Here is a 25,797-nt window from a genome sequence, read left to right on the forward strand (position 1 = left end):
TACCTATGGCCAAATTCTGTTCCTGTGTCAGTCAGTTCCCTAAGTCATAAATACTTCTGGAAAATCATGCCTGCCTGAGGAAAAGTACATATCCTGGGTTTTGACCTGGTTGGAGGAAGTTACCAAGTGAAGGCCAGAGAGTTGTATGGAGCTGCAAGATTTTGGAGAAAGGCACTCCCTTTCTGGTCAAGGGCTGATAGCAGATTCTGGCACACATCGGAGCAGTGCTGCAGGCCATGGAGTGAGCTCCTTCTTGGAAAAGGCCCTGCAGGAGGGGAGTCGTGTGGTAAACTTATTGTTGTTCTCCATAAAGATGTCCAAAAATAAGCAGTATTGCATTTTGTCTGAGCTCCCTTGCCGTTTTACAAGGTGGCAGCTTTCCTGAAGGAGAAAAATGACTGCTACTGCTGAACCCAGGAAAGTATGTAATCCCAAGTTCTTCCTCAGGTTGGATAAAGGTGCCATGCCTGGCCTTTTTGCTCACCTCATAATTCCCCCAGCAGGGTTGCCAGCACAATTGTTTTGGGGCCAGATGATGAACTGTGTCTCTGAAATGGGCCAGAATTTTAAAATGCACATTGGAGGGGTTTGAGATATATTTGTATGTGTGACTGAGATGGCTTCTGTGATCACAACTTGCATAGACACCCATATGGCAGCTGAGGGGGCAGTGAGCAGCGAGCAGCGTGGGAGTCAGCCTGAGCAGTGAGGCTGGGCCCTGTGCAGCCAGCCTTGCTGCCCAGGGAGAGAAGCACTCCGACTGTGTTCCAGTTCAGCCATTCTTAATGGTTTTGTTTGCCTCGCTGGGTGGTTTAACTCTGTGTTTCACCACTTGTACCGGCACAAGTGCACGAGGATGCACACACATAAGCAACCAGCCAGGCAGGAGCTTGCAAAACTACTGCTTGTAAAACTCATTAGGGGGTGGCACAATAGGCTCATGCTCCATCCTGCTGCTGCTTCTGCAGCATCAGAAACTTCTCACACTGAGAAAGGGCAGCATGTTGGGGGACTTAACACCCTAAACCAGCAAAACAAGGTTTGCCAACCTGCCTTTGACTGAATAACTAAGACCGGGTTTTTCTGAAGCATTGTCAAGAACCAAGTCATGCGTTGTCAAGATGAACCTCTACTGAACAGTGCCTTTTGTAACAGCCTGTCCATTTCCTCACATTCTGCCCATGGATGGGTAGAAGAGCTGTCAGCTGAAGAGCCTGGGTTCTTCAGTCTCCTTGGGGTAGCTCTGTTGCTGCGATGGGACTATAAATCCCTTCAGCTCGTTATGCAGAAATGTCCTCAGCATGGTTTTCTTTCTGATTAATTAAAGCTTTTACATTGTATGGCTCCATGGGTTATGGAGTTTGTTGTTGCATGGTAACTTATTCTTAGATAGCAATGGTAATGTTAGTACTGCTTTTGCACAACTCCTTGAAATTAAGTATTTAGACCAACAGGTAACTGTGCTTTTTGTTAGTTTGACCAGATATTTGTGTTCTTTATTATAGGGTTCACTTAACTTCCTTTTCAAACATCTTTTTGTCTTAGAATAAAACCTTACCTAATCCTTCACAGGATAATGAACTTGGGAATGCACTTGGGAAATAGTTACTGTGAAACAGAGAACATTTTGGAGAGGAAAAGGAACAAGAGAGGCTTTCTATCAATCTCTTTTTGGAGCATTTGAGTTGATAACTAGTTAAATTTTAACTTGTCTAGAAAAACAGATGCCAATTTTATATTCCAATCCTTAGTCTATTTCTGCAAGATGTGGGAGGGCCTGGAACAGGCACAGCAGGAGCACAAATCTGAAACTCCCACAGCTCAAATGAGACTATTTCAGAGTGATTATCTCACTGGTTCTTACTAGAAATTCCATCTGGAAGATGAGAAGTCTTTCTCAGTGAAACTTTCCAAAACTTTTCTGGTGTTCCCCATTGCTAACCAGTTGTAATTGAAAATTTGATTCGAGTCTAAGTTAGTTGACAAGTCCCTGTTGTTGCAGTCCAGCTTCAGACCAGGCCTTTGATGCTGCTTTTTTTAAAGCAAAAGCCAAAAAAGGAAGAAAACCAGGTCAGGTTTTAATCTGATGACAAACTAGTGACGTAACTGTGATCAATAATTAAGTAGAATATACATCTGAAGAAAAATATAAATGAAGTTGCAATGATCTTGTTAAAAGTGTCAATTTTAAAGATGATAGATCATCTTCAAGTCCATTTTTTTTTTTGCCTGTTCTGAAAAGCACCAGTGAGACTACTTGAATTTCATTTAATCTTGAAGATTTGGGCATTTCTGGAAATAATGCATTTAAACACTTTGTGGGTGGTGCCTTCATTGGTTTCTTTACATAGCTGTGCCTGACTTTCCTGAAAAGACCTTTATAAATGATAGAGAAAAATATATAAATCCTACCATACCAGAAAGTGGTTTTTATCAATAATAAAACACACAAAGTTATTATCACTCTTACAGACTGCTGGGCTAGATGCAGAGACAGGTACATACACAAAAACTACCTCAGATTCCTTTTTGCTAAGGAATGTCCCCAGGAGGGGCTGCCCTGCAGCGGGGCTGGTTGGGGTTTATCCCTTGACAGTAGCACTCGCCAACTTGCGCTGTGCGAACCGCCCGGGAACTGTTATTCCCCAGCACCGTGACCCCACCGGCCGCTGCTGGCTGCTCCGCCGCCGCCGCCGCCGCCGCCGCCGCCTCCCCTCGCCTCAGCGCGCTGCACCACCACCACCTCCGGGAAGGGTCTGCGCCAGGAACCGAACTTCTCCCTTTGGCTCTTTCCCTCGGCTGCCCCGCCAGTCACGAGGCTGCCCCTACTGCCCACACCCATTGCTCCAGGGCAGCTCTGTGTGTGATACCGACGGCTCCGCCTTCCGACCGGGGCTTCGAGCGTCAGTCGAGCTTCATTTCCGAATCCGGCCCATTTAGTCAGCAGCGCGCTGAGGGAGGTCTATGGGGAGGTGCCGGGTAGTGGGGAGGCTTGCGCGAAGTCGTCCTGCTCGGTGACGGCGGTTAGAGCCCCGCGGGTCCCTGAGACACCGCCTCGACTCGGCCTCCTGCCCTGCGGGAGGGTGCGGCAGCGATGAGCCTCGCGGAGCGGCCTAAGGAGAAGGTGTTGGCGGCTGCGGGCACCCCCGTGCGCTCGCTGGGTACGTGAGAGGCGGCTGGGCTGCGCCGGACGAAGGCGGGTGCGGGAGGTCGGAGAAGGGGCTGGGGCCGCAGGCGGCCGGCCCTGGCAGAGCTGAGTGGCCGCTGGCAGCGGAGCACGCCGCGGAGCAAGGTCAGAAGGCTGGGGCCAGATGCACCGGAGACCGAATGCATGCCGGAGCCGCTGGCGTGTTCTGTGCTATGCGGTGTGGCCTGTGGATCGAAGTCCTGTGTCTTCAATAGGTCTGCACATAATAAATAACCGTAGCTTGCCCATGCTAAACTTACAGTAACTATAATGCTTGCAGACTTTTGAAGTTCAGCATATGTGGTGTTTTAATGAAGTCCGCGTATGTTTTGAGTGACAGGCTAAGACTTTTATTCGGCAGGCCTGGTTTATTCCCTAACTTTGAAAGCAAAGGGGTGGCAGTGTGTCAACATTTACGTATTCTTGATACACGGCCAGAACAAGTGATACTGCCCCTCTTTTTCCTCTGTAGACTAGAGGAGTTTTTTATATATATAAGATGTCTTTGGAACACTCTTATTTCCCTCTTTCTGTTCTGCTCGTGTTCAGAGAAGACTGTTCACTGGGAAGTTCATGATATGGGACTGGGAACAAGGGTGGGATGAAGAGGGGTGGGGAAGAGGAGGCACAGTTGATTAAGTGTAAGGAGGTATAACTTCAGTGTTGAAATGCTTTTAATTTTTAAACTGGAAAATACAGTTGGTTTAGGTGAAACATTAAGTGCATGCTGACCTGTCACTATTCTTTGGTGTAGATCCTAGTGATGCATCTCCAGATGAAGGGGTGGTAGAAGATCTGCCTTTAATAGACGAGAAAGCTGTGGAGCAGCTTACTGAAGGACTGCTTTCTCATTATCTGCCTGATCTCCAGCGATCAAAATCAGCACTACAGGAACTTACGTAAGCAAATTTGTAAAACCAGCTTGTTACATGTGCATACTTTGTTTGCCACGGGTTTTTTTGGTTTAATGTTCTAGCTACCCTTAAGTCAAATACAGCTTATTGTTGTTTGTTGTCCTGTTTCTAAACTGTATTGCAAAAGATATACTTAGAGAATATAATTTAGGAGCTAAACAGGGAAGAGTTCTCTGTATATTGTCATCTCACTGATAGCTGAGAACAGTTTATTTCAAATGCAAGCTGGATCTGCTATGGATGCAGAGATGCTGGAAAGGGCTTTAAACCTATCTCCTTGGGCTTTGCAGGATACATTGATTTGGGTTTCGCAATGCATGATGGGGTTATGCTGCTGCCAGAGATAGCCAGTGTCTGGAAAGACCTTAGCTGATTTATGTGGGTGAAGGATCCTCAATAAGCACCAAGGATCAAATAACTTAGTCCTGCAACATGATGCAGAAGTACCTGAGTGCAAAGTCAAGAGCTAATTGTTGTTCTTCCCTTCATTCAACCAAGGGTGTTTACTCACTGCAGCCTGCAGAGTGCCTGGTCAGGTTTTTGGGATATCGATCTTGGATATCCATGCTGTACAATGCCGAATTTGTGTGTACTCAGCTGGGATTCTTCTAGGACCACTTACTCATGTCTATTGAAATTGCCTAGCAATGCATAAGAGGGATCTGATATTGAGAAATGTGTATTTATATTGTTATGATCAAAAGTTGTATTTATTTAAAGGGGTGGTTGAAAAAAAGCAGTATGTGCTGCTTTAGTTTGGGTTTATGCATCTTTTCTTTGTTTCAGACAGAACCAAGTGGTATTGTTAGAAACATTAGAACAGGAGATTTCAAAGTTCAAAGAGTGTAACTCCATTCTTGAAATTGATGCTTTGGTAAGTGTTATTAATGCTTTCTTAAATCTCTATTAGTGTAGGTTTTATTGCTGAAGCATTAATAGCAACTTGTGTATTTTCCTTCTTCTTAACGACTTGCAGGAAGAAAATCAACCAGTTCAGGTATTCAGGATAAATTGTTGCTGGAGAGGGTGCAGAATCAGCATGTTCCCCTTAAATAGGAAGGGTAATGGGAAGAAAAAGCAGGCTCAGCCAGTGGTAGTAAGTCCAGTTGTCCAAAATTAGTAGCCAAAGCAAAGGTATGCCATTTTTCAGTAGAACTGAGGCTCCCATAAGAGCTCTGTGCACCTTTCCAGACTAGCAGGAAGGGGGCATGAAACACTCGTATATGGTGCATGAAATGGTAATATTTTTATTCTGTTTAACAAGTCTTAATCCAGCAGATTATTGGGTGTACCTGTTGCGATATGGCAGTTTTCTGTAGTATGTGTAATATGTAAACTATATATAAAGTTGAACATGTTTAATCTATTATCGAACTGTTCTGGTAATCACTGGTTTTGATTGCTGTTTTGCTGTGTAGCTTTGTAGAACAACAATTCCAACTTGACAGTCGCTGTTTTTAACAGTTATGGGGTTTTTTTAAGTTTTCAGAAGCTAAACACTATCACAACAAGTTGGTGAATATTAGAAATGAAATGATGATGCTCCATGAGAAGACAACAAAGTTAAAAGTGAGTGGGACAAATATTTTTATTTTCCAACATAGATATCTATTTACTTATGTATTATTGACTCCAAACTTTGATTTTTGGATGCAGACTAAAAGTTCTGATTAAAGTAGAATCCTCAATCAACTGAAGTGGAATTTTTCAGTGGTGCTAAGCCATGTATGTTTTTAAGCTTTCATTTACTCCTACCTGTGCTTAAGCAGTGAATCTGAGCGTCGTCATGTTCAGATACTCGTGCTTTGTTCTCTTGCTTAATCCACTCTGTTCCAGCTAGTTCTCTTCATTGTTTCAGTTTCTGTGCCTCTTTAATGAAAACTAGATTGTCATAAATGTAAGAATTTTTCCTATTTAATGTAATGTTAACAGTGACATAAATTCACTGACTTCATCCTATATAGGCAGTCTCTGGTTACATTATGGCAAGATTAGTCCTTTGGTGCATTCAGCAAAAGGATTTTGTCTGGGAGGCAATAAATTGCATGATATGCCCCTTGTCTGGTGTACTCAAAGGATAACTTCTAGTGAGAGTGAAGGGAATCCAGTTTGTCTTTTCCCTGTGTAGATCACAGATTTGCCATTCTTGAACAGTAAGATAGAAGTGGGAGGGAGGAAGAAAAGATGAAGTTTATGCAGCATTCAATCACAAGCAGGGTGGATTGCAAAAGATAATGTTAAGAGGATGGGAGGGCTTTTGTTTGTGGCTCCAACTTACATACAGCTATAAATTATTATTACAGCTATATTATTTTCTTGTCTTTTCTGTTTAGAAAAGAGCACTAAAGCTGCAACAAAAGAGGCAGAAGGAAGAACTAGAACGAGAACAACAACGTGAGAAGGAACTTGAAAGAGAGAAGCAGTTAACAGCAAAACCTGCTAGGAGGACTTGAAAGCAGAGCATGCAACAATGTGTCTGAATTAATAGCTTCTGGATTTTCTGGAATTAAGGCAGATGCCCCTCAAATGGGGCTATAGCTGTTACTAGCAACAATGTATAAAGTCCAGAATGGTAATAATAGGGTCGGTAACATTCAAATTTTTTCATTTCAGCTGTCCAAGTTGCCTTCTTTTGTAATGTTATGCAGTTTGATATATAATGTTAGTTAAATTTTGTATACCTATATGTATATAGGGGAACTTGGGCTTCACAGTTCTAAATACCTATAAATTTTTTCCATCTGTTGTTCTTGTGTTTAGAATTCTGAGATACTCTTGGTGACTGGCACATACACACAACACAATACCAGTTAAAGTTCAGTTCTCATCACCAGGCTTCAGTGGCCACCCATTTCACAGTTGAGATCTCTTTGGGTTCATAAGTACTGATTCTTTGTGCAGTCTCGGTTTGGTCTATGTCTAATGAACTGAAGAAACTTCCAGTGTATTTGCCTAAAGCTCACTTTATTGCAGCAGTCTTTCTCTTTTTTTTTTGCTTTATGTAACTTCTGATTAAGTTCTCAGCTGAATTGTTCCGGGGGGGAAAGCAGACCACTGAAAGTCTCGAAACTGATTTGTGCACAATGCAAAGATGAATGAATTTGTGCTTCCACAAACATTGGAGTCAAATCAGGGAACTGTTACTTCTGTAGTGGTCCAACAGGACGACTGTGTGGTCCATATGGATTTCTGGAAGATTAGATGGTGTAGTTTCTTCATTCTGTGTGACAAAATAAAGCACAACCAAAATGCAACAATTTCTACTTCATGTGAGTTTCAGTTACCCATAGGAAAAACTACTGCATTAATTTTTTTCTCTAACCCATGGTTCACTTGCACTTCAGGGCTGTGTAAGAGAATTTCTGTTACACTGTCCTTGCCCAAGTTGGCGATTAATAGTGTGTACTGATGATACATGTGGAATAGAGGCTGATAACCTTTTTTCTGAATATAATTGCTCTCTTGCAGCACTTGGTGTGAACTCTCATTCAAATGAAAATACATGTTGTCTAGACTGGTGAAAGAGCTTAAACTATTGGTTCTCACAGTCTAAGAAATTGTTTATTTTATACCTGCGTTATTTTTTTAATACTGCACAATTGGTGTGTTTTGAAGTAAGATGAAGGGTAATCTATGTAAACTTTTCCATAAGATCTCTATGGTGAGATATCAGAGGGGCTCAGTCAATTTCCTCTTTTACACAGTGTGCACCTGCTTGCACTCTTCTGTATTGCAATTTTCTGAAGTTATTTCCTGTTCTTGTCATGTTTTATCTGTGAAAGACACTCTAATAAGTAATCATCCAACCTGCATGGTAAACTGGGATAATGTTTTGGAGCAAGGAAAACAAAGTACTTGAAATCGTCTGAAGAGACACTGAAATGCTGTTATTGGAGCAGTAATAGATTAAAATGTTTCACAGGTACTTTTCTTTTAAGTTGACTGGTGTCTGTTCATTGCCAGTGGATTGTTGACGTGTGCTGTGGTTTGTATTTCTAAGAGAAATGTAAAGAATTTCCACAGTCCCTTTTTGGAGCAGAATGTACATAACTAAATGTTATTTCAATATTTTATTTTGTAATGTAATTTAAAAACTAGATTCTGGGAATTTAAACAGTTCCTATTAACGTATAACATGAAACTAGATGCCTCAGTATCCAAATTGGGATTAAATTTCTGTGGTATTTGTTTTGTGTTCCTTCATCTAGAACCCAGTGTAGTGTTTCAAGTGGTGGTCTCTTTTTGCGAAGAACTGTGGGGGTTGTGTTTTGTTTCAAAAATTGTGGCTACATTTACTGAAAACAGAGAATTTTAAGCACAGAAATTGATGGCTTTGCAATTGCATATATCAGCTTTTCTTTGAAATAATTTCTGATCAAAGGAATAAAAGCTGGCAGTGCTTGCCTGAGGAATCACTCCATAAAAATGTAGCAATTTTTCACATTGTGGTAAAATCTGTTTATGAATAACTAATTTTACTAAATAACCTTTTTTGTAATAAAGGGGGAAATTAATATATATACGGGGGAGCGGTGTTTGATCAGTTCACATAACTTTTTTTTTTTTTATTAATGAGATCATTTCAGTCGAATCTGCTATTTATTATCTTCGTATGATGATGTTCAGAATACTCATGTCATGATGCTTAAAATGCAGCATTGGATTAATTTAACAATAATCATCTAAAATGATATACCAGCATTAATATGCACAGCTAAAGTGAGTATATATTTAGTCTTCCTGTTATTGTGTATACATTTAGTCTTGCTTGATTTTACAATAAAACTACTTATCTAGTAGATCAGTGTAGTAGTCTTAGACATTATCTTACTGACTTTATTCCATGCACATGAGGAAGCACAGGTAAGCTGTGTCTTTTTAAACAGGTAAAATAAGTTTTAAAAAGGTCTCTTTTTGTACTATTTCATAGTCAATGTAATTGCTTGTTTTGAAACTGTCAAGTCATGGCAGTAAAAGTAAGGCACTTAACTGTGTGGTAACTCTGAATTTTTATTTTGTAAGATTCTACAAATTTAGGAATTCCTGTTGCTAACTGAGGAATTTTGGTTTCCTGTGCTCTTATCTTCGTTATTCTTAACCTGGATGCTTAAGTTGGGTTACCCCAACTATAGCCTTACAGCTTTACATGAGCCAATTTTTAATCCAGTGAAATCTGGGTTTTTCACTAATCGTGGTACCTTTGCCATGTCCATAAAACAAACATTTGTTTCCTTTTGGAAAAAGGCTACTGAAGACTTTATTTGGTTTTATTTGTGTGACCTAAGTGATAATAGCATAAATAATAACATAGAGGTTGTTTCTGTAGCTGTTCTGTTGGGATTCCAGCAGTTGAGAGAGTTCTCTGGCCGATTTATTCTGAATTACCCTTCAGTAGACGCTTCCTGCCACCTGCTGCTTGCTTTGCAGCACTGCTGCCTCTTCTTAATTCTCGCTTTGGTGCTTTAATGCCTCACCTTGCAGGTGTCATTTTTTTGTGTTTTAAACCTCATTAATTCTATGAAGTTACTCGATCTTTCTTGGAGTAGTTGTATGACTATAATTAAATTACCGGTAAAAACTTTGCAGGTCTTGGAGTTAGTGTTGTAAATCTGTAAGAATACAATTTACAGCAGCAAAATTATTCAGTGTAGCTATTCATGTGAGGCGAAACTGTGTGTAAGGTAGAAAGAATATTAATTTTTAAATCAAAATGTAAGCTTAAATTGAAATAAACAGTTTGTTTTGGTACAAATATCACTGCTTTCCAGTAATTTGAAGTACACTTCTCCTTATTTTACTGTTCTGTCTTTGACAGTGTGATTTGTAGATAAACAGGCACCAAAACTAGACAGTCACATCACCACCACCCCCATGTATGTCTTCAGAACAGATCTTTGTGATACCAGCTCAGCCGAGAACTCTTGTGATCTGACAAATGTAGTTTTCTCAAATATTCTCTCTGTAGCTGATAGAACTGAAACTAGAGCTGGGAAAAACAGCTTTATTCTTTCTGCCTGACAATGTCACAACAGTGCTGGTATGAAAATTTTAACCGCTGTCTGCCAGGCAGGAGCTGTTGTCAACCATGGTCCCAGAGGGTTATGACTTAAGTCCATGATTTAAGTGTTATTCATGACATATGTAGCTTTAAAGTACAGATGTTGGCACTGCCTGATAACTCAGTGTTTCCTTCTCTTTTACACCTATCTATCTGTTCTTCTCCGTGGTGTCAAGTCAAGGCGTTTAGGAGAGAAAACAGGAAAGCACCCTGTTTGGCAATCAGAACAGTTGTAATGAATGTATTCAGCTTTTACAAACTTGCAACTTAATGAAGCAAATAATTTAAAGCTTGATAAAGAGTAATTTCAAAATGTGTACATATGCAAATGCAATAGTCTCTAAAGAAGTCATTCACAGAAGTAATTTTGCACTGTCATTCATGTTGAGATGCAAGACAAAAGATAAAGCTGATCTATTTTGTTTGATATGTTGCAATGAAAATACATCCCGGCACTGCTGTGAAAGCAGGACCATCAGTACATGTGCTGATCAGCAAAACACTATCTGGGAATCAGTGATAGAGTTTATTGCCTTGATGAGCAAGTCTTCTGTCACCTGGGATTCAGATAAAAAGTAATATCCCTCTATATTAAATATGACCTGCCAGAGTAAGAACAGAACAATGAATATGAACTCTTTTCTACCCCACTACCTGATGTAGAACCTTTTCAATGTTCTTACATCTTCAGTGCTCGGCTGAATTCGCTGGTTTTCCAGTCTTTAAAACAGTAAAAGTCACGTTGATAAACCATGTATGGGAATGTATTTTTTGTTCTGGTTTGCTTCTGCTTCTACTGTTTTTTTTTATTTTACTTCTGCTTCTTTTTGTTGGCCTTACAGATGCTGTCATTTAGAGGTATGCCAGAGGAAGTGTATCTCCCAAGAAAAAATATCAAAGATTATGTGAAGCAATTACTGCTTTCCTTCTGCATCACCCAGTGTTACTAGAATTCATTTGAAATTGTGATTATTATCAGGTAGGCACTTTCAGGGAAGAATAATCCCCATTCTGGAGAACTTGCAACCTAAGCGTAGGCAGACATGAAGATGATGCCGTGTGGAAGGGTCAGTATTTAATGTGCCAGGAGGTGGATGCTCCAGGCTTCCAGCTTTAGGATTGCTGCTTACAGGTAACCTGGTAATGCTCATGTGTCAAGTATCAGCTGTCCAGATTTAGGGTTGGAGTTAAAGCTCATTTCTAAACATACAGCAGCACATGTGTCAGGATTTTGGTTTCAGAGGCACTCAGAAATGAGAAATGAGACGGCATTAGACTGGAAGGGAGGGTTTATTCCTGTGGCAAAGCTTTCACGTAGAATAATGCTGTATGAATCTTCTGTGAAACTAGTATTGGATGTGCCAAGCCTCATGCATGCAATGGAGCGGGGGGAAATTTGTTTTGGCAACCTTTTAACCTTTGGCTTCTTACTTTTATGATGTTTACACATTTTAGCCTGGTGTAGCTATTTCTAAGTAGCTGTGGGACATGTTACTGAAACCTCACGTATGTGTATGGAACTAGTAAATACTAAGAAGTGCCTCAGAGGGTGGTTTGTCTCCTGTCAAAATTAATGGTATCTTTTAGCTAAACCTGCTTCTTGGACTTAATGTATTTTTGTGAGACTAGCCACTGACAGGGAATGAGTGCAGGTTTTTACAAACAGGCAACTTGAATCATTGTAATTCAGTGCTGTGGGCTCATCTCCAGCAACCTCAGTACCTGGCAGGGAAGGGAATGTCTGTGATAAGAGTAAATTGTCAGGCTTGACTTTATGGTTCTTGGCCTTCAGCTGTAAGCTGAGAAAAGCAACTGCCACTTCTTTTCTACAAATAGAAGCTCAAAGTAACACAGAGCACAAGCAGGCTGAGAGTACTGGCACATTCGTTGACTGGCTAGCCATGAGGAGCAGCAACACACTTCTGCTGAAGTAATGGCAGCTGCGGAGCTGGGACACAGAAGCCATTCTTGTTAGGAAATGCCAGGTGTGATGCAACCTGACAGGGTGTGCCAGGGCCTGACAAGGAAACTGCTCTTCAAGTGGGCACCCTGCAGAATGTCTAGTTCCCTTCTGCATCTTAAGTTGTGTGCAGACAGGGGAACAGCCTAGTGGTATCTTCCCATTTGACTCAACATCTTTCCCCCGTTCTATATAGCTGTCTGCACTAGACGGTGTATCTGTTGAGCAGTTTTACTTGTGCAGGCACTTTGTGCCAAGAGGGGAAGATTGTGCCTGGGAAGGAAGTGTCCTGATATGTGGTACGGATCTGTTGGTCATTTGGTGCAAACAAGTTGGCACAAGTAATTTTGTCTGTAAGTTACTCTCAGCACTAATCTTCCCTTGACTTTTTTTGCCTTGATGAACATGATTTAGTGGATTAACAGCTGTTCTTACTTCACACTGTCACCATGCCATGTATCAAAAGCCCACTAAAGTTTTCAGGGGAAACATTTTAAATCTTGGCTCAGCAGTGGGCTGCAGTTGGGTGAACAGACACAAGAGGTGGCAGCCCTGCTCTCTGCTTGTACTCAACTGAAAGGCTCCTTTCTCCATGCATCCAGGTGAGTTACATTCTGATTTCAGCTTAGGACTCTAATACTTTGACTTATTTTTCTTTCTTAGTAGTTCACGTATTTTAGTAACAACACTTCAGACTGATGTTTGAGATAGCAAGCTGGAATACCAGTTGGGTTCGAGATGCAAGGACATTTAGTGAATAAAAAAGACCAACGTGAGCCCACAGGCAAGGTTGCTGCGGTGCTGAAATGTGTCCGCTCTCGGTGCGGGGCAGTAACGGGAAGTCAGGTACCTCAACGTGAGCGGTGCGGCACGGCACAGTTGGCCCGCTGGGCCCTGCCCTTTGCACGCCGGCCGGGCGGTACCCGCCGCTGCCGGGCTCCGCCCGCCGGTCCCGATGACAGCACCCGCCGCTTATATCGCGCACTGGGCGGTCGCGCGCTTCTTTCCTCCGCTCTCGTCTTTGGCGGCCGGCGCAACAGGCAGGCAAGTGCTGGTACGGCCGCCGCAGGGCCACAGCTCATGGCCGGCGAGCGGGCCGAAGAGGGCGGTGGCCATCGGCCGCGGGACGGGAGGGCGCTGTGCCATGCCCGCGGGCAGACTGCCGGCCTCGGCTCTGCGCCGCCAGCAGCGGCCGGGACAGCGCCGGGGTTGCGGAGCTCCTGCGGGCCCGGTGCGGCGGGTCGCGGGGGAGCGGAGTCCCGTCGCCGTTCCCAACTCTTGCGTCCCCCGCAGCAGCGGGCGCTGCGCTGTGCGGGACCTCATCGTGGGTGTAGAGCCTGATTCAGCGAAAGGCAGCGCCCGCCGGGGCTGCCCTCGCCGCCCCTCGGGATGTCCGATGCGGGCGGCAGCCGCAGGGGCAGGAAGCCGCGGGCGCGCTACCCGCGATGAGCTCGGGGGCTGCTGGCGGCTCCGAGCGCGGTGTGAAACGCGTGCGGGGTTTCGGAAAACTGCTGCTTGCCCCCAGCGCGCTGGGGCTGCCGAGTGTTTGTGCATGGTGGACTATTGAAACCTACCTGCGGCCGGCTGTTCGGAGGAGAGTTGTAGTGATCTTTATTCTTGTTAGTAAGACTTTGGTAACTTTGTTCTGACTCTCTGCAATAGATCGTGCGTAAACTGGCTCAGTGAAGCAGTCAGTCTGGGGAGCTGAGCATACGATAGCTACACGAAGCGTTGTGCTTCAGTTAAATGTTTGTTCAGGCACTAGAACTTGTGCCTCTCAAGGGTATTTGCTGGATATGAATCTATAGATCTGGCAAGAGAATGGCCTGTAACACTTGGTGTCCTGCGTGCGTCCCTTGGGTCTGAGGATGTTCTGTGATACCTCGTCTGTAGGTAACACTGCCAAATGAAGTGTGACAAAGTGCCTTCCCTGTTGGGTCAGCTAGTGGACACAGTGAGTGCATGCGAGAAGAGACGGAACTTTGGTGCTTGTAATGACCGACTTCTTTTATGATTTGTCAGCATTGTATTTCTGACTTGTCCGTCTTTATTGTATAGATGATTTTTATTTACTGTGGCTGTTAATACACAGATTGCTGTAGCCAAAGATAACCTTTACACTTTGAGCTTGTTTATGGGCTGGATGAGGAACACTTACCCCATTCTGTTGAATCTGCTGGTTTCTTTGATTAGAATTGGATAAAGTACACAAAAATATGGAATTGTAATGCAGTATCTAACAAGGTTGTTTTCAGCAAGGTTATTCTTTAAAGAAAAGCTTAAAAGAAGTTGGTAAACAATTAATTTCCTCTGTGATGAATGTAGAAATGTCATTAATTTATTTTTAAGGACAGCTTAATGAAGGTAGTTCCTATGATTTGTTTTCTCAATCTCTCAAAGGGATATAAGCTGCTAACACTGGAAAACAATGTTTTCTATTTTTTTTATTAATGAAAAGTCACTATTTTTATGTTTGTGCTACCTTAACCCACTCAATGGTATTCAAATACTAAATAATACTGAGCTCTCCTTGTCAGTCTTAACTGATTTCTTTTTTAAGTGCACTTTCTTCAGTATTAAACAGACTTATTGTAAAAGCATGCAAACAAATAGCCTTGGAGGAAAAGGGATTTATGAATAGAGATGTGACAGTTGCTGACTACCTGCAAGCTAAGTCTGATTTTTAAAGAAACCAAAAAAAAGTTGTTTTTAAAGAAGGGAGAGGGGGGAAAGCTTTGACGTGCTGCCTGCCCTGGTAGAGATGACATTTTTTGTGCATTTACTGTGAGTCACGTCACCCTGGTTTTTATGTGGTGTGAGGTGAGTTGTGCTGCAGTAGCATTACACAAGCTGCTGATGCTGTAATAAACCACTGTGACTTGAAAGCATTTGTAAACCAAACTTGACCTGGTGACAGACCTAGTTTTATACGGCAGAATTCAGGCAAAGCAGAGCCCTCACTGAGGCAGAGAAGTGTATTGTAGGCTTTACCTTTCTAGGCAGTGCTCTAAGACTTGTGTACAGATCTCCATTAGGTATGTGATTTCATGCTACATGAGGCTAATATCAATTGTCACATTTGTTGTGCATAATTTAAAGGATGATGAATGTGTGCTCTGTGTTAAATTGTCTTGTACAAGCTTAAAATTTCAGCTCAGTTCAGCAGGCTAACTACATATTTTCCCCTTTACCTTAATGTTTGTTCTGTTCCTTTATCTCTAGTGTTCAAAGTGGAGGGTTGATGCGTTGCTGACTGACTTGATCATGCAGCTGCTGTCTAGCTTAGGAGTTTAATATGAAAGATTTTGCTGGTTTTTTTGAGATAGCTGTCTACAAATGACACCGGTTTGTTTCTGTATACTGTGAAACAACTTCGAAGCAATGTAATACTGTGTTCTGATCAATTGAACTGCTGTTAGTTAAGGTACATCTTGTGTGTGCTTATAAGCATGCTTACTTAATTACTTGCTTACTCTGACCAAAATATATTTGGTCAGAGAGGACAATTATTCCTTAGTTTCCATTACAAAAATGGAGTCTTGTGTTCCTGATCTGGACATGCTGTGTGTTGGGAGCCAGCAGGCTCTGAGCCTGTTTAGTTAAACCGGAAGCAAAATCCTGCATTCATGAGCTTCCAGAAACAGGATGTTCTTCTTAAAACTGTCTCACAAATGGAAGTTGCAAATCTTGCTCTTCACAATTCATCTCTCTCAGACTTGGAGAAAGCAGGACATATCTCTGTCAGGTAGCTCTTTATTTCTAGGGTAGAACAATTTCCTCCCTTGTTTGAGCCACCTGTCCACATCTTTAAATAACTGCCTGCTCTAGATAGCTGATAAAGAGGCTTCCAAAGGGAAACTAGCTTATTCTAGAGCTGGAAGGTTTATTTTGAATGAGGAGGGGTTGGGAAGAATATGTTCATCTTCAGTAGTTCCTGTAAAACAAAATGATTAAAATTGTTTTTAAAATGGGTGCCTGAGATTTGCCCTTTCTATCCCAAATTAATTGTACCATAGGGATTTATAATGGGACTTCATAAAGAATTTGGGGTACACAGAGCCAAGAAATGTTCAGATAGCACGTGAAGATGCAGAATGAATTACATCAGCATGACTACATTTAGCACAGTGGAGAATTTTTGAAGCTGACTTGGGAAGATTTTCTTTCTAATATTTGAGGTTTCTAGCTTAGTTTTCAAACTCAGTCTGTGAGTAACAAAAGTGAGTTCTCGTTTCAGATGAAAAAGCTGGAACTCTTGCCTGATGACTCAAGGAATTAAACAAAGGGGGGCAGGTACAGAACACAGGAAAGTCTTGACATAAGTTGCTTTTCATGTTACAGTGCTTACTCATTCTTTATTGACAATAAGGAGCTGTATGAAAATGACTTTATGTTGTGGTTTAAGCCCAGGCTGTAAATCAGAACCACGCAGTCTACTTCCCCCCCCACCTTTCTTCCCTCCGCTTCTGGAGGGACGGGGAGGAGAATCAAAAGAATGCAACTCCCACGGGTTGAGATAAGAACAGTTTAATAACTAAGGTATAACACAAATCACTACTGCTACCACTAATAGTAATAATGATAAAGGAAATAACAAGGAAGAGAATACAACCGCTCACCAACCGGTACCTCACCCCCACCCTGCAGTGATCCAGCCCTTCCGGGAACTCTCTGTTCTACCTCCTGGGCATGACGTGCTGTGGTATGGAATACGTCTTTGGCTAGTTTGGGTCAGGTGTCCTGTGCCTGCTTCCTCCCACCTTCTCCTCCTCCCTGGCAGAGCATGAGACTCACAAAGTCCTTGGTCAGTCTAAACATCGGTGTTATCGGCCCTGTTCCCAGGCTGAAAGTCAAAAACACAGTGCTGCAACAGCTACTAAGAAGGAGAAAAACTGACTGCTACTGCTGAACCCAGGACACTTTATACCTGGTTTATCATTGAAAAGCTAAAAACTGATAGTGTATGCTAACAATGGATTTAGATCAGGAAAAGTTCTTGTTCACTCTACCAGAGGGAGAGAAACGTGGGTTAATCCTGACTGTCTTCAAGACAACACAATTGGATATCCAGTGTTACAGTTGTCAAGATAAATGGTGCTTTTAGGGTTCTGGCTCTCACTTTTCGGGTGAGAGGCTGCTGCTGAAGCAGTATGGGTTTCTGAACTTTTTTTTCAGCTACTTTACTGATGTAAAAGCTAAGAGGTCATCATGAATAGAGAACTAAGTATTTTGGGTATACTCAAGGATCCCAGATTTAAGAAGATGTAAACTCTTGTTTCATTTAACTTTGTTTTCTTATCAAGCTTAAGGTTCACTACTTCTCTTGCAAGAATAGACTAATATGTGTGTCCTTGCTTAAAGCACCACAGAACTTGGCTCACACCCCTGAAAGGTCTGTCTGAGGTGTGCATATGCTGGTACACCCTAACATTAAAGTAGGAATGTAATGGTGTGTTTGCCTGATGCCTTGCAGCTAGTGGAACAGCACTCAGTATGTCCACACAACTACTTTGTTCACTGTTTTGATGATCTACAACACCTAGCAAAATCTTCTTCCTTTTTGTGGCACTCATGTCTTCAGGATTGTAATATTACAGCTGGAGTTATGGCATATGCGTTGCCTCTGATGCAGGATCAGATACACTTTCCTGCCACAATAACCAGAAAATGTTCTTAGGCTTTGTTAGAATTCATTTGCTTTTCTGCAATTTCAATTTCCTTGCAGAGGCAATGATTGACCTTTTTTCTTCTTTTTTTTTTTCCCTTCCCCCAGTTGGTTACAGTCCATTTCCAAGTAAGTGGTTTGGCTGCAACAAAGGTTGAGCATTGTGATTTTTGCCCTGAAGACTAATCCAGGCATATAAATAAGTTCCGTCTTCTGTAATTGTTACTGGTGTCTTTCCTTATCTTGTAGCTTCCTGCTTACTGGAAGATGTCAGCAGTTGGAATAGTGTCCTCCTGTTCCTGTCTCCATCCTAGTGTATGGCTGCTGAAACCAGGAATCCAGAAGGCAAGCTCCTTTGGCTTACATATGGCAGCCAGGTGTGCTGCCAAGGATTACTATGAAGTACTTGTGTTGGGTGGAGGTGCTGGTGGAATCACCATGAGTGCTCGGATGAAGAGGAAAGTAGGGGCAGAAAATGTGGCTGTTGTTGAGCCAAGTAAGGTGAGTCTTCCTCTGCTGTCAAGCATTGAAAAGATAAGCATGTTACATATGTGACCAGATTGGTCTGATTCTCATCCTTCTCCAACCTGACATGTTTTTAACTGTGGAGAGGAAGCCAACTGGCTAGCTTTAAAAAAGCTTCATGTTAAATTTGTTGCTCCATGTTAGAAGTGCATGCATCCTTTCAGCTTTGTAATGCAAAACTCTTGGTCATTTCTTCAGCTTCCTTTGTTAAGTATAATACAATGTGAAGAGCACATTGCTTCCTATTTGGAGTAATGTGCCTTCACTTTGCAGTCCCTTTAAACTGTTCTTATGTGTGCATTTGAACATTTCTTTCAGACTCATTACTATCAGCCACTGTGGACCCTGGTTGGTGGTGGTGCAAAGCAGCTAGCAACTTCTGCGCGTCCAACAGGAAGCGTAATGCCTGCAGGTGTTGAGTGGATCAAATCTCGAGTTACAGCATTAGATCCAGATAAGAACTGTGTCTATGTGGAGAATGGCAGCAAGGTAAAATGTGAAAAAATGTTAGTCTCTTACCCTGTGTCATGAGTTGTATGTCCACCTCCTGCAGATCCCCTTGGAACTGCCTGTTGAGTAAGGCCTTCCCCCAGCATCTAGGAGGCCAGGAAATTGCACTTCCTGTTATGAGAAGTACCTAATCCTAAAATCTGTTTCTGAAAAAAAAATAATGTTGTATATAACTGCATTAGAATCAATGTAAAATATCATTATTGTGAGTCTTTTCCCTGTGAGCCGAACACAAAAGAGAGAATAAACACAAACAAAACACTTGGTTTTATGAATAACATAGGCTCTGTAATTCATAATGCAGTTAGCATTTTAACTATAAAAATAGTTATAGAGCTTAACATTTATGTTACTAATGCTCCTTGTATATCCTTCCCTTACGGCTCTGTTGCTGTCATATAACTTCAACTTGCTTTGAGGTACTTTTGTTTCTTTGTCTAAGATGTGTTTTGGGTTTTTGTTGTTTGTTTTTTTCTTTCCGCTAGATATCTTACAAGTATCTGATAATTGCCCTTGGGATTAGTCTGCATTACGAAAAGGTATTTGTTTTACAATCATGTTTTTCCTAGTTTTAATGGCATCACATACCCTTATGATTCACTAAAGTAAATGGCTTTTCAATACACTTTTTTTTACTGCAAGATAGTGAATGCTAACATGAATTAGAGAGCCAGGAGACAGCCTTTGCTCCTTCCACAGATGTCTCTAATAACCTGAATTGCCCTTCCAAAGGTCTTTTAAGACATCTTTGTTGCATCTCTAGCAGTATCAGCAGACAGGACAGCAAGTTCAACCTAGAACTTAAAGGCAGCCTGTAATAATGAGTATGCTGACTGTAGTCCGAAGCGTCTATAATGTCAACTGAAGTGAGAAACCCATAGCAGTCAGTAAAATCTGTCCCACAGAATTAATTTGACTCACCCTCATCTTTCTTAAAGGATACACTTCAAAAGGAACCAGTTGAGTTATCATGCTTGTGATTAAATAGGCCCTTGGGCCCTTCCTATCTATTAGGTTTCCTGTACACTTTATGCAGCGGCACTCAGGAAAATGTTAATACCATTGTATGGCACAAGAATGACCATGGACATAGATAGGAAGAGGAAAACACAAAGGCAAGATGTTTGAGTGATTTAACTCTCATGGTTTTAACCTGACCTGAATATGATGTAGTACTGATACTGTATTTGATTATCTCTTTGAAAAGCTCCCAAGGCATATGTAAAGCAAGAGCTAGTCTTAGTTAATCGGATGGGGTGACCTGGGATTTATCTGGTGATTAGGTCAGTGGAGTGAGGAGTTGCATTGTGTTCAGTGACCCTCTCAGTCTTCACAGGTATCTCTTGAGTACAACCTGATAAAATTACATTCAGTATTCAGTAGTAGAAGTAATCATCATTAGTTTGTTGTGAATAAAATTCACAGTAACACGTTTATGTGGCTTTAAAACAAAAGTGGCCAGTGTAAAAAGAAGGGTGGTTTCTCTTCCTTGTCTTCACCAACAGCATACTTCCTGGGGTAGACTGTAACTTCCCAAACACACTGCAGTGCATGTAACATGACTCTGTCTCATAGAATTTCCGCGATCCATTATTTTGAAATGGGGATGACTCCCTTTCTAACAAGCAGATGCTCCAGCGTAGTAGGAGTAGTAGGGAAATAACTAATGGAGACAGTTAAAACAAAATAACCCTAGGAAATCCAGGTATCTGCAACTGAATACTGAAAAGTTTTGTTCAGCTGATAAATTTTTTTTTCTTTTTTTACACATGATTTTTACTTACAATGATTTGGCAGTGACTTTATATATTCTTACTCTGAATTTCATGCAGTAGTCTACAAAAACATGGGTCTGGGTTTGCACTGAACTCTTATGCCACAGATGTTGCAGATCAGTAACATCTCAGTAAATGTTGCATCTACTAAATCATCTACTAAATTCTAATGGAAATACCTATTTGATTGATTCTTTTCAAAAATGCCAACTAGCGAGTATGTATGGGCTTTCTTTTTGCTAGAGGCTTCTTAAATAGCTATTTCTTAAGCCTGCATTTAATACTTGATGATGATGACAAAATTCTGCAATCCATAATTTCATTTTCTTAGATCAAAGGCTTGCCTGAAGGTTTTCATCACCCTAAAATAGGTTCCAATTATTCAGCACATACAGTAGAGAAAACATGGAAAGCTGTACAAGATTTTAAGGAAGGAAATGCTATCTTCACTTTTCCAAACACTCCAGTGAAGTGTGCAGGGGCTCCTCAGAAGATCATGTATTTATCAGAGGCCTACTGGAGGAAAGTAAGTATTTTACTCTTTCTGCCATTGCTTGTTCCCACAGTTGGAATCAAGGCTTGTTCTAATGGGTTCATATTGTCTTTAAAACAAAGGAAATACACACAAGGGGAATGTGACACAGGATTATTAAAGTGACTGTGTTGCTTTTTCTATTACTAAGGTATAATAAATGCAGGAACTGAACCACACATAAATATTTAGCATATATTTAATACTGGACAAGCTTCTAGAATTCAGAATCCATAAGCAAACTGTTCACCCTACTTCTGGTGAGCTACAGATACAACTGTTCTCAGCCTCATTTATAACTTCAATTGGTGCACTAAACGTTGGCTGGGATTAAGTAATACTTTAATACGTGTTGCCATTTGTCTTTCTGCTAGTCTAAAAACGGCTTTGCTGGCTCCTCATGGTGTGCTGTATCTGCATCAGGAGGAGTCTTAGCCACGCTGTCAGGGCAAGCTTAGTGTAGATAGAAGACAGCTTCAAGTGCAAGTGTCAAGCTTCAGATGTGTTTTAAGTTTCCTCAGCTATCTACTGGGAGGGTACCTGAATAATGCATAGAAGTGGAGATTTCAGAAAGCTCTGTAGTGCAAAGCTGCTACACATGCTGACCCTGCGTACAGCAGTTCCTCAGTGAATTGCAGCCACCTCCTCTCATAGCAATTTGGGGGGGGGATGTCTTTGGTACTTCACTTAGAAAAGGCAAAGATTACCTTGTCTAGCTTTTAACATGGCATGAAACAGCTGTATCTGAGAGTTTTAATGTTAATACTTCATTAATAATTGAACTGTATTAATAGGTCTATCAGCTCTTCAGTAATGCAGCACAATTCTTTTGTCTCTGCTAGCTTATCTCAATTTCTTAATAGAAAAGGCTAATTTGATCTCTCTGTGCAGACAGGAAGACGGTCCAAAGCAAACATAATGTTCAACACTTCACTTGGTGTCATTTTTGGTGTTAAGAAGTATGCTGATGCATTGCTTGAAATAATAAAGGAGAGGGACATCACTGTTAACTATAAGCGCAATCTCATAGAAGTTCGAGCAGACAAGCAGGAAGCTGTGTTTGAAAACCTGGACAAGCCCGGAGTGACTGAAGTTCATCAGGTCAGGAGTGTTCAGACCTCTAGTTTGGTCCTGTTTGTTTTCCTTGTATATTGTAACATAACTGCCACACTATCCACACATACTATCTGCTTCCTTGTATACTGTCATTCCCTCCTGAGACTGAGGTGGAGGGAAGGAAAAAATACTTAATAAACCATGGCTGGAGTCCTGTCACCTTGTTAGTGTAACTTGGTAATGTCTTAGAGGTATATAGAGGAAAGAAATTGCTGGTTTGCCAGTCTAAATGGAGTTGCCTGATAAGGTTCATGTAAAAAAAACCAACAGTGCACTTCAAATTTGAGGACAAATTTTCATTCTATGTAAAATAAAAACCCCAACCAATAAACATCCACAAACCAAACACCCCCCCTCCCCCAAAAAAAACCCTTTCCACACTGTGCTTATTGCCTTATATGAGCACAGGTACGATGTGCTCTGATAAACTAGCTGTTGAGTGCATTTTCTTTCTCTCTAGTATGAAATGCTTCATGTCACACCCCCCATGGGACCACCTGATGTACTTGTCAACAGTTGTGTCTCGGATGAAATTGGCTGGGTGGATGTAGATAAGGAAACTCTACAACATAAAAAGTACCCTAATGTGTTTGGCATTGGAGACTGCACCAACCTTCCAACTTCCAAAACTGCTGCAGCCGTAGGTGAAGTTGCACATGTGTGTGTTTGTGTGTGTTGTAATGAGAAGTATGGGAGTGGCAGTGAGATTTTTTTGGTTTCTTACTCTGGAGGGCTTGACTTCAGCTATTTTGAGCTTTGTAAAAGACCTGTGTCTCCTGGAATAATGAACTAATGGTATTTTCTGTGTCTGCAAAATGGCATAAAATGAGCACACCGCTCTTGCATTCCGTCACCCCCGTCACCACTCAGTAACAAAACTTTCTGCTCTATCTTAGCAGCTCATGCGTATGTGTCAGCAAACCGATAAGTCACTACTGAAGAATCACATGTTCTGTACTTGTAGCCACAGGGTCCAATATAAAACACTTTTGGCATATAGTCTCACAACTAAAAAACTTAAAGGAAGATTATCAGTATGTTCCTGGTGTAACTTGAAGAATGGTATAGTCAACTGTTCCAGCAAATGGGTCTAGAGTACCTCCCTTCCAGTACTCAGAATGAAACAAAACTCTGTGTGCCAGAACCTTAGTGCTGGGGAATATTGAGCAAGTATAATTTCATATAGGAGAATGGCCATAGGCTAAAAACATACAGCTAAAGTGTTATTGAGCTTTGGCAGGTTGGCAACAGGGAGGCTAAAGCATTATTCCAGTTTTTTGTGTTTTCTTACCTGGGACTGTGGATTTCCCAAACTGATTTGACATGCACATTCAATTCCAGCTGAATTGCCCAACAAAATGCCTGACTGACAGTGTTTGCTCTAGTAATGGCAATAATTGCTGCCTGAAACAAAGCTCTAATACACTTTTGTATTCTTTTGTAGCTGCCCAGTCTGGAGTGCTTGACAGAACTATTTCCCTGGTAATGAAGAACCAGTTGCCAACTAAAAAGGTACCTACAGATCTTGTGTTAGGGAAGTTGTCTTAAATGTTTTCTCCATTCTCATGCAGGAAGTCTTGTGAGCAGTTAAGGGTGTGACCAGAAGGCAGGAAGGGCAGGAAGGGGGTGCTAAATGCTGTATGCTACAATAGTAATTTAATTGCACAATTCATATTCTTGATACTGCCATTAAAAATACTCTCTATTAAATTCCCTGGCTTCTCAGTTGAAAGAAGTTTAAACACTGATCAGCCTGGGTTCTTCACCAATGCAGGCTTATTTAGAGTAAAACCTGACTGCTACAATGCCTGCTCCAGGAAAACCCTTGCAGATGTGCTGTATCTGTACAATGTTGAAACTTGCCTCGCCTGCACAGAATAGGATCTCTTAACGAGTTAAATTTAAGGTTTTGTACTACAGAAGATGTTAAGCCTATAACTATGTTCAAATTTCTCTTTGAGATTTGGGCTTCATTTTATCTATGGCTTCTGAATTAATACTCTTTGGGATACTAACCTGAATATCATTACCCATAGTCCTGCCATCCTCTGGAAATTCTTGTAGCTAGATTCAAGGTCCTGTTTATACACTGCCTGTTAAAACCAGCACCACCTCTCATCCTGATCTATTGCTCACCTGTTCTTCTGGTTACAAAAACCAATTAATACAAAAATCCCTGTTCTAGGTCAGTTCTGATTTTACCAATGTTAAACAAATCTACATTTGAAATAATATGGCTTAGTGTTATGGTTATTAATCCACAATTGGCTTAGCAGCCTCCCAAACTTGCTGATATTGACACCTCCTAGCAACTTATTTTGAAATATGAATGTTAACCGTCTGGATTGTAATACCTTGGCATTTAGACTTTGCTCAGGGTAATGAACAGGGGTGTTCTTCATTGCAGTATGATGGATATACTTCCTGCCCGCTAGTAACAGGCTACAACAAGGTGATTCTAGCAGAATTTGACTACAATGCTCAGCCATTGGAGACCTTTCCCCTTGACCAGAGTAAGGAGAGAGTAACCATGTACCATATGAAAGCTGATATGATGCCTTTTCTCTATTGGAATGCACTACTCAAGTAAGTATTTGAATCCTGAACAGGTAGAGTTGCTATGATTATTCAGGTAAAGCCCAGGTACAGATACCTGTTCTGGCTTAGTTCCTTGCTAGAAAAGAAGTGGATAAGGCCTCATTTTCTGAGGATTTTGGGCACTTTGCTAGTAACAGGTTTGTTCCCAGACGAGGGTTGAATTGCACAGACTGGCAACCCTTGCAAAATGAAAACCTCACTGAAACAAAGGCTCTCCAAGACAAACTCCCAGCACCCATGCCTTAGCAAGTATAGGATCTTATGGGAGTAAACCAGAAAACACTTCCCCCACACCCTACTTTGATAGTACATACATGAACTTAATAAAAGAACTTTCTCCATTTCTAGGGGATACTGGGGAGGACCAGCTCCTCTCAGGAAGCTTATGCATCTGGGCTTGAAGTAACTGCTGCCTGGTCAGTCCTTTTTGAAGGGCTGTTCTCACACTGGATCAGTACACAGCTTCCCTCTTGGGCCACCTCGTATTGGTTTGTTTTTCTTATATCAAGCTTTTATCCTAAAGTCACTTCTTCCCTTACTAGGGATTAAGCCTTCATATGCTTTCACTGCTTTTCTAAATAAGCCAAGGTCTTAAACTACTTCTCTACATAGACAAAACGTGAACTTGCCTCAAGCTACTGAACACTACTGAAATTGTCTAGAGACATCAGTAATTTTAAAGCTGTTGTATATCTAAGATCTTTTCCAACTTCAAACTGAATTGTCTGCATTCAAGATCAATGTGTACACGGAATTTCACAGAATAATTCAATGCTAATAAAATGGCCTGAAAAAAGCCTATTGTGTTCTTATGTTTGAAAAGCAAGATCAACCCCAGTTTCTTCATCAAGATGATCCCTAATTAAATGGATCAGAAATTAATGCAGGTTAATAGAAGGGAAGAACTTAGAGTATATATGGGTGAATATGTATGTACACACTATGAGGTTTTACTGT

At 41.4% G+C, this 25,797-nt stretch overlaps 2 protein-coding genes across 6 annotated transcripts; both read left to right on the top strand.

The window, feature by feature from the left end:
- The first annotated feature begins 96 nt into the window (after positions 1-96).
- Positions 97-9,682, top strand: BLOC1S6 (biogenesis of lysosomal organelles complex 1 subunit 6). 2 transcript variants are annotated; one of them, XM_080626027.1, is made up of 6 exons: positions 97-421; positions 504-3,161; positions 3,942-4,086; positions 4,888-4,975; positions 5,584-5,670; positions 6,435-9,682. In XM_080626027.1, the coding sequence occupies exons 2-6, from the start codon at positions 3,095-3,097 to the stop codon at positions 6,552-6,554; spliced, it is 507 nt and encodes a 168-aa protein (XP_080482153.1). In that variant the 5' UTR covers positions 97-421; positions 504-3,094; the 3' UTR covers positions 6,555-9,682. The 2 variants fall into 2 exon arrangements, with proteins under 2 accessions (XP_080482153.1, XP_080482152.1); XM_080626026.1 differs by lacking the exons at positions 97-421; positions 504-3,161 and adding an exon at positions 3,172-3,402.
- Positions 9,683-17,311: 7,629 nt separating this feature from the next.
- SQOR (sulfide quinone oxidoreductase) lies at positions 17,312-25,625 on the top strand. Of its 4 annotated transcripts, none has more exons than XM_080626278.1 (9): positions 17,313-18,285; positions 18,628-18,798; positions 19,305-19,358; positions 20,926-21,120; positions 22,018-22,227; positions 22,703-22,886; positions 23,687-23,754; positions 24,632-24,828; positions 25,189-25,625. In XM_080626278.1, exons 1-9 carry the CDS (start codon positions 18,052-18,054, stop codon positions 25,244-25,246), a joined length of 1,371 nt encoding a protein of 456 aa, XP_080482404.1. In that variant the 5' UTR covers positions 17,313-18,051; the 3' UTR covers positions 25,247-25,625. The 4 variants fall into 4 exon arrangements, with proteins under 4 accessions (XP_080482406.1, XP_080482407.1, XP_080482404.1 ...); XM_080626279.1 differs by having other exon boundaries at positions 17,316-18,285; positions 24,650-24,828; XM_080626280.1 differs by lacking the exon at positions 25,189-25,625 and having other exon boundaries at positions 17,312-18,285; positions 22,703-22,882; positions 24,650-24,781.
- The last annotated feature ends 172 nt before the right edge of the window (positions 25,626-25,797 follow it).

Source organism: Psittacula echo (assembly GCF_963264785.1).
Source record: "Psittacula echo genome assembly, chromosome: 10".
Lineage (NCBI taxonomy): Eukaryota > Metazoa > Chordata > Aves > Psittaciformes > Psittacidae > Psittacula > Psittacula echo.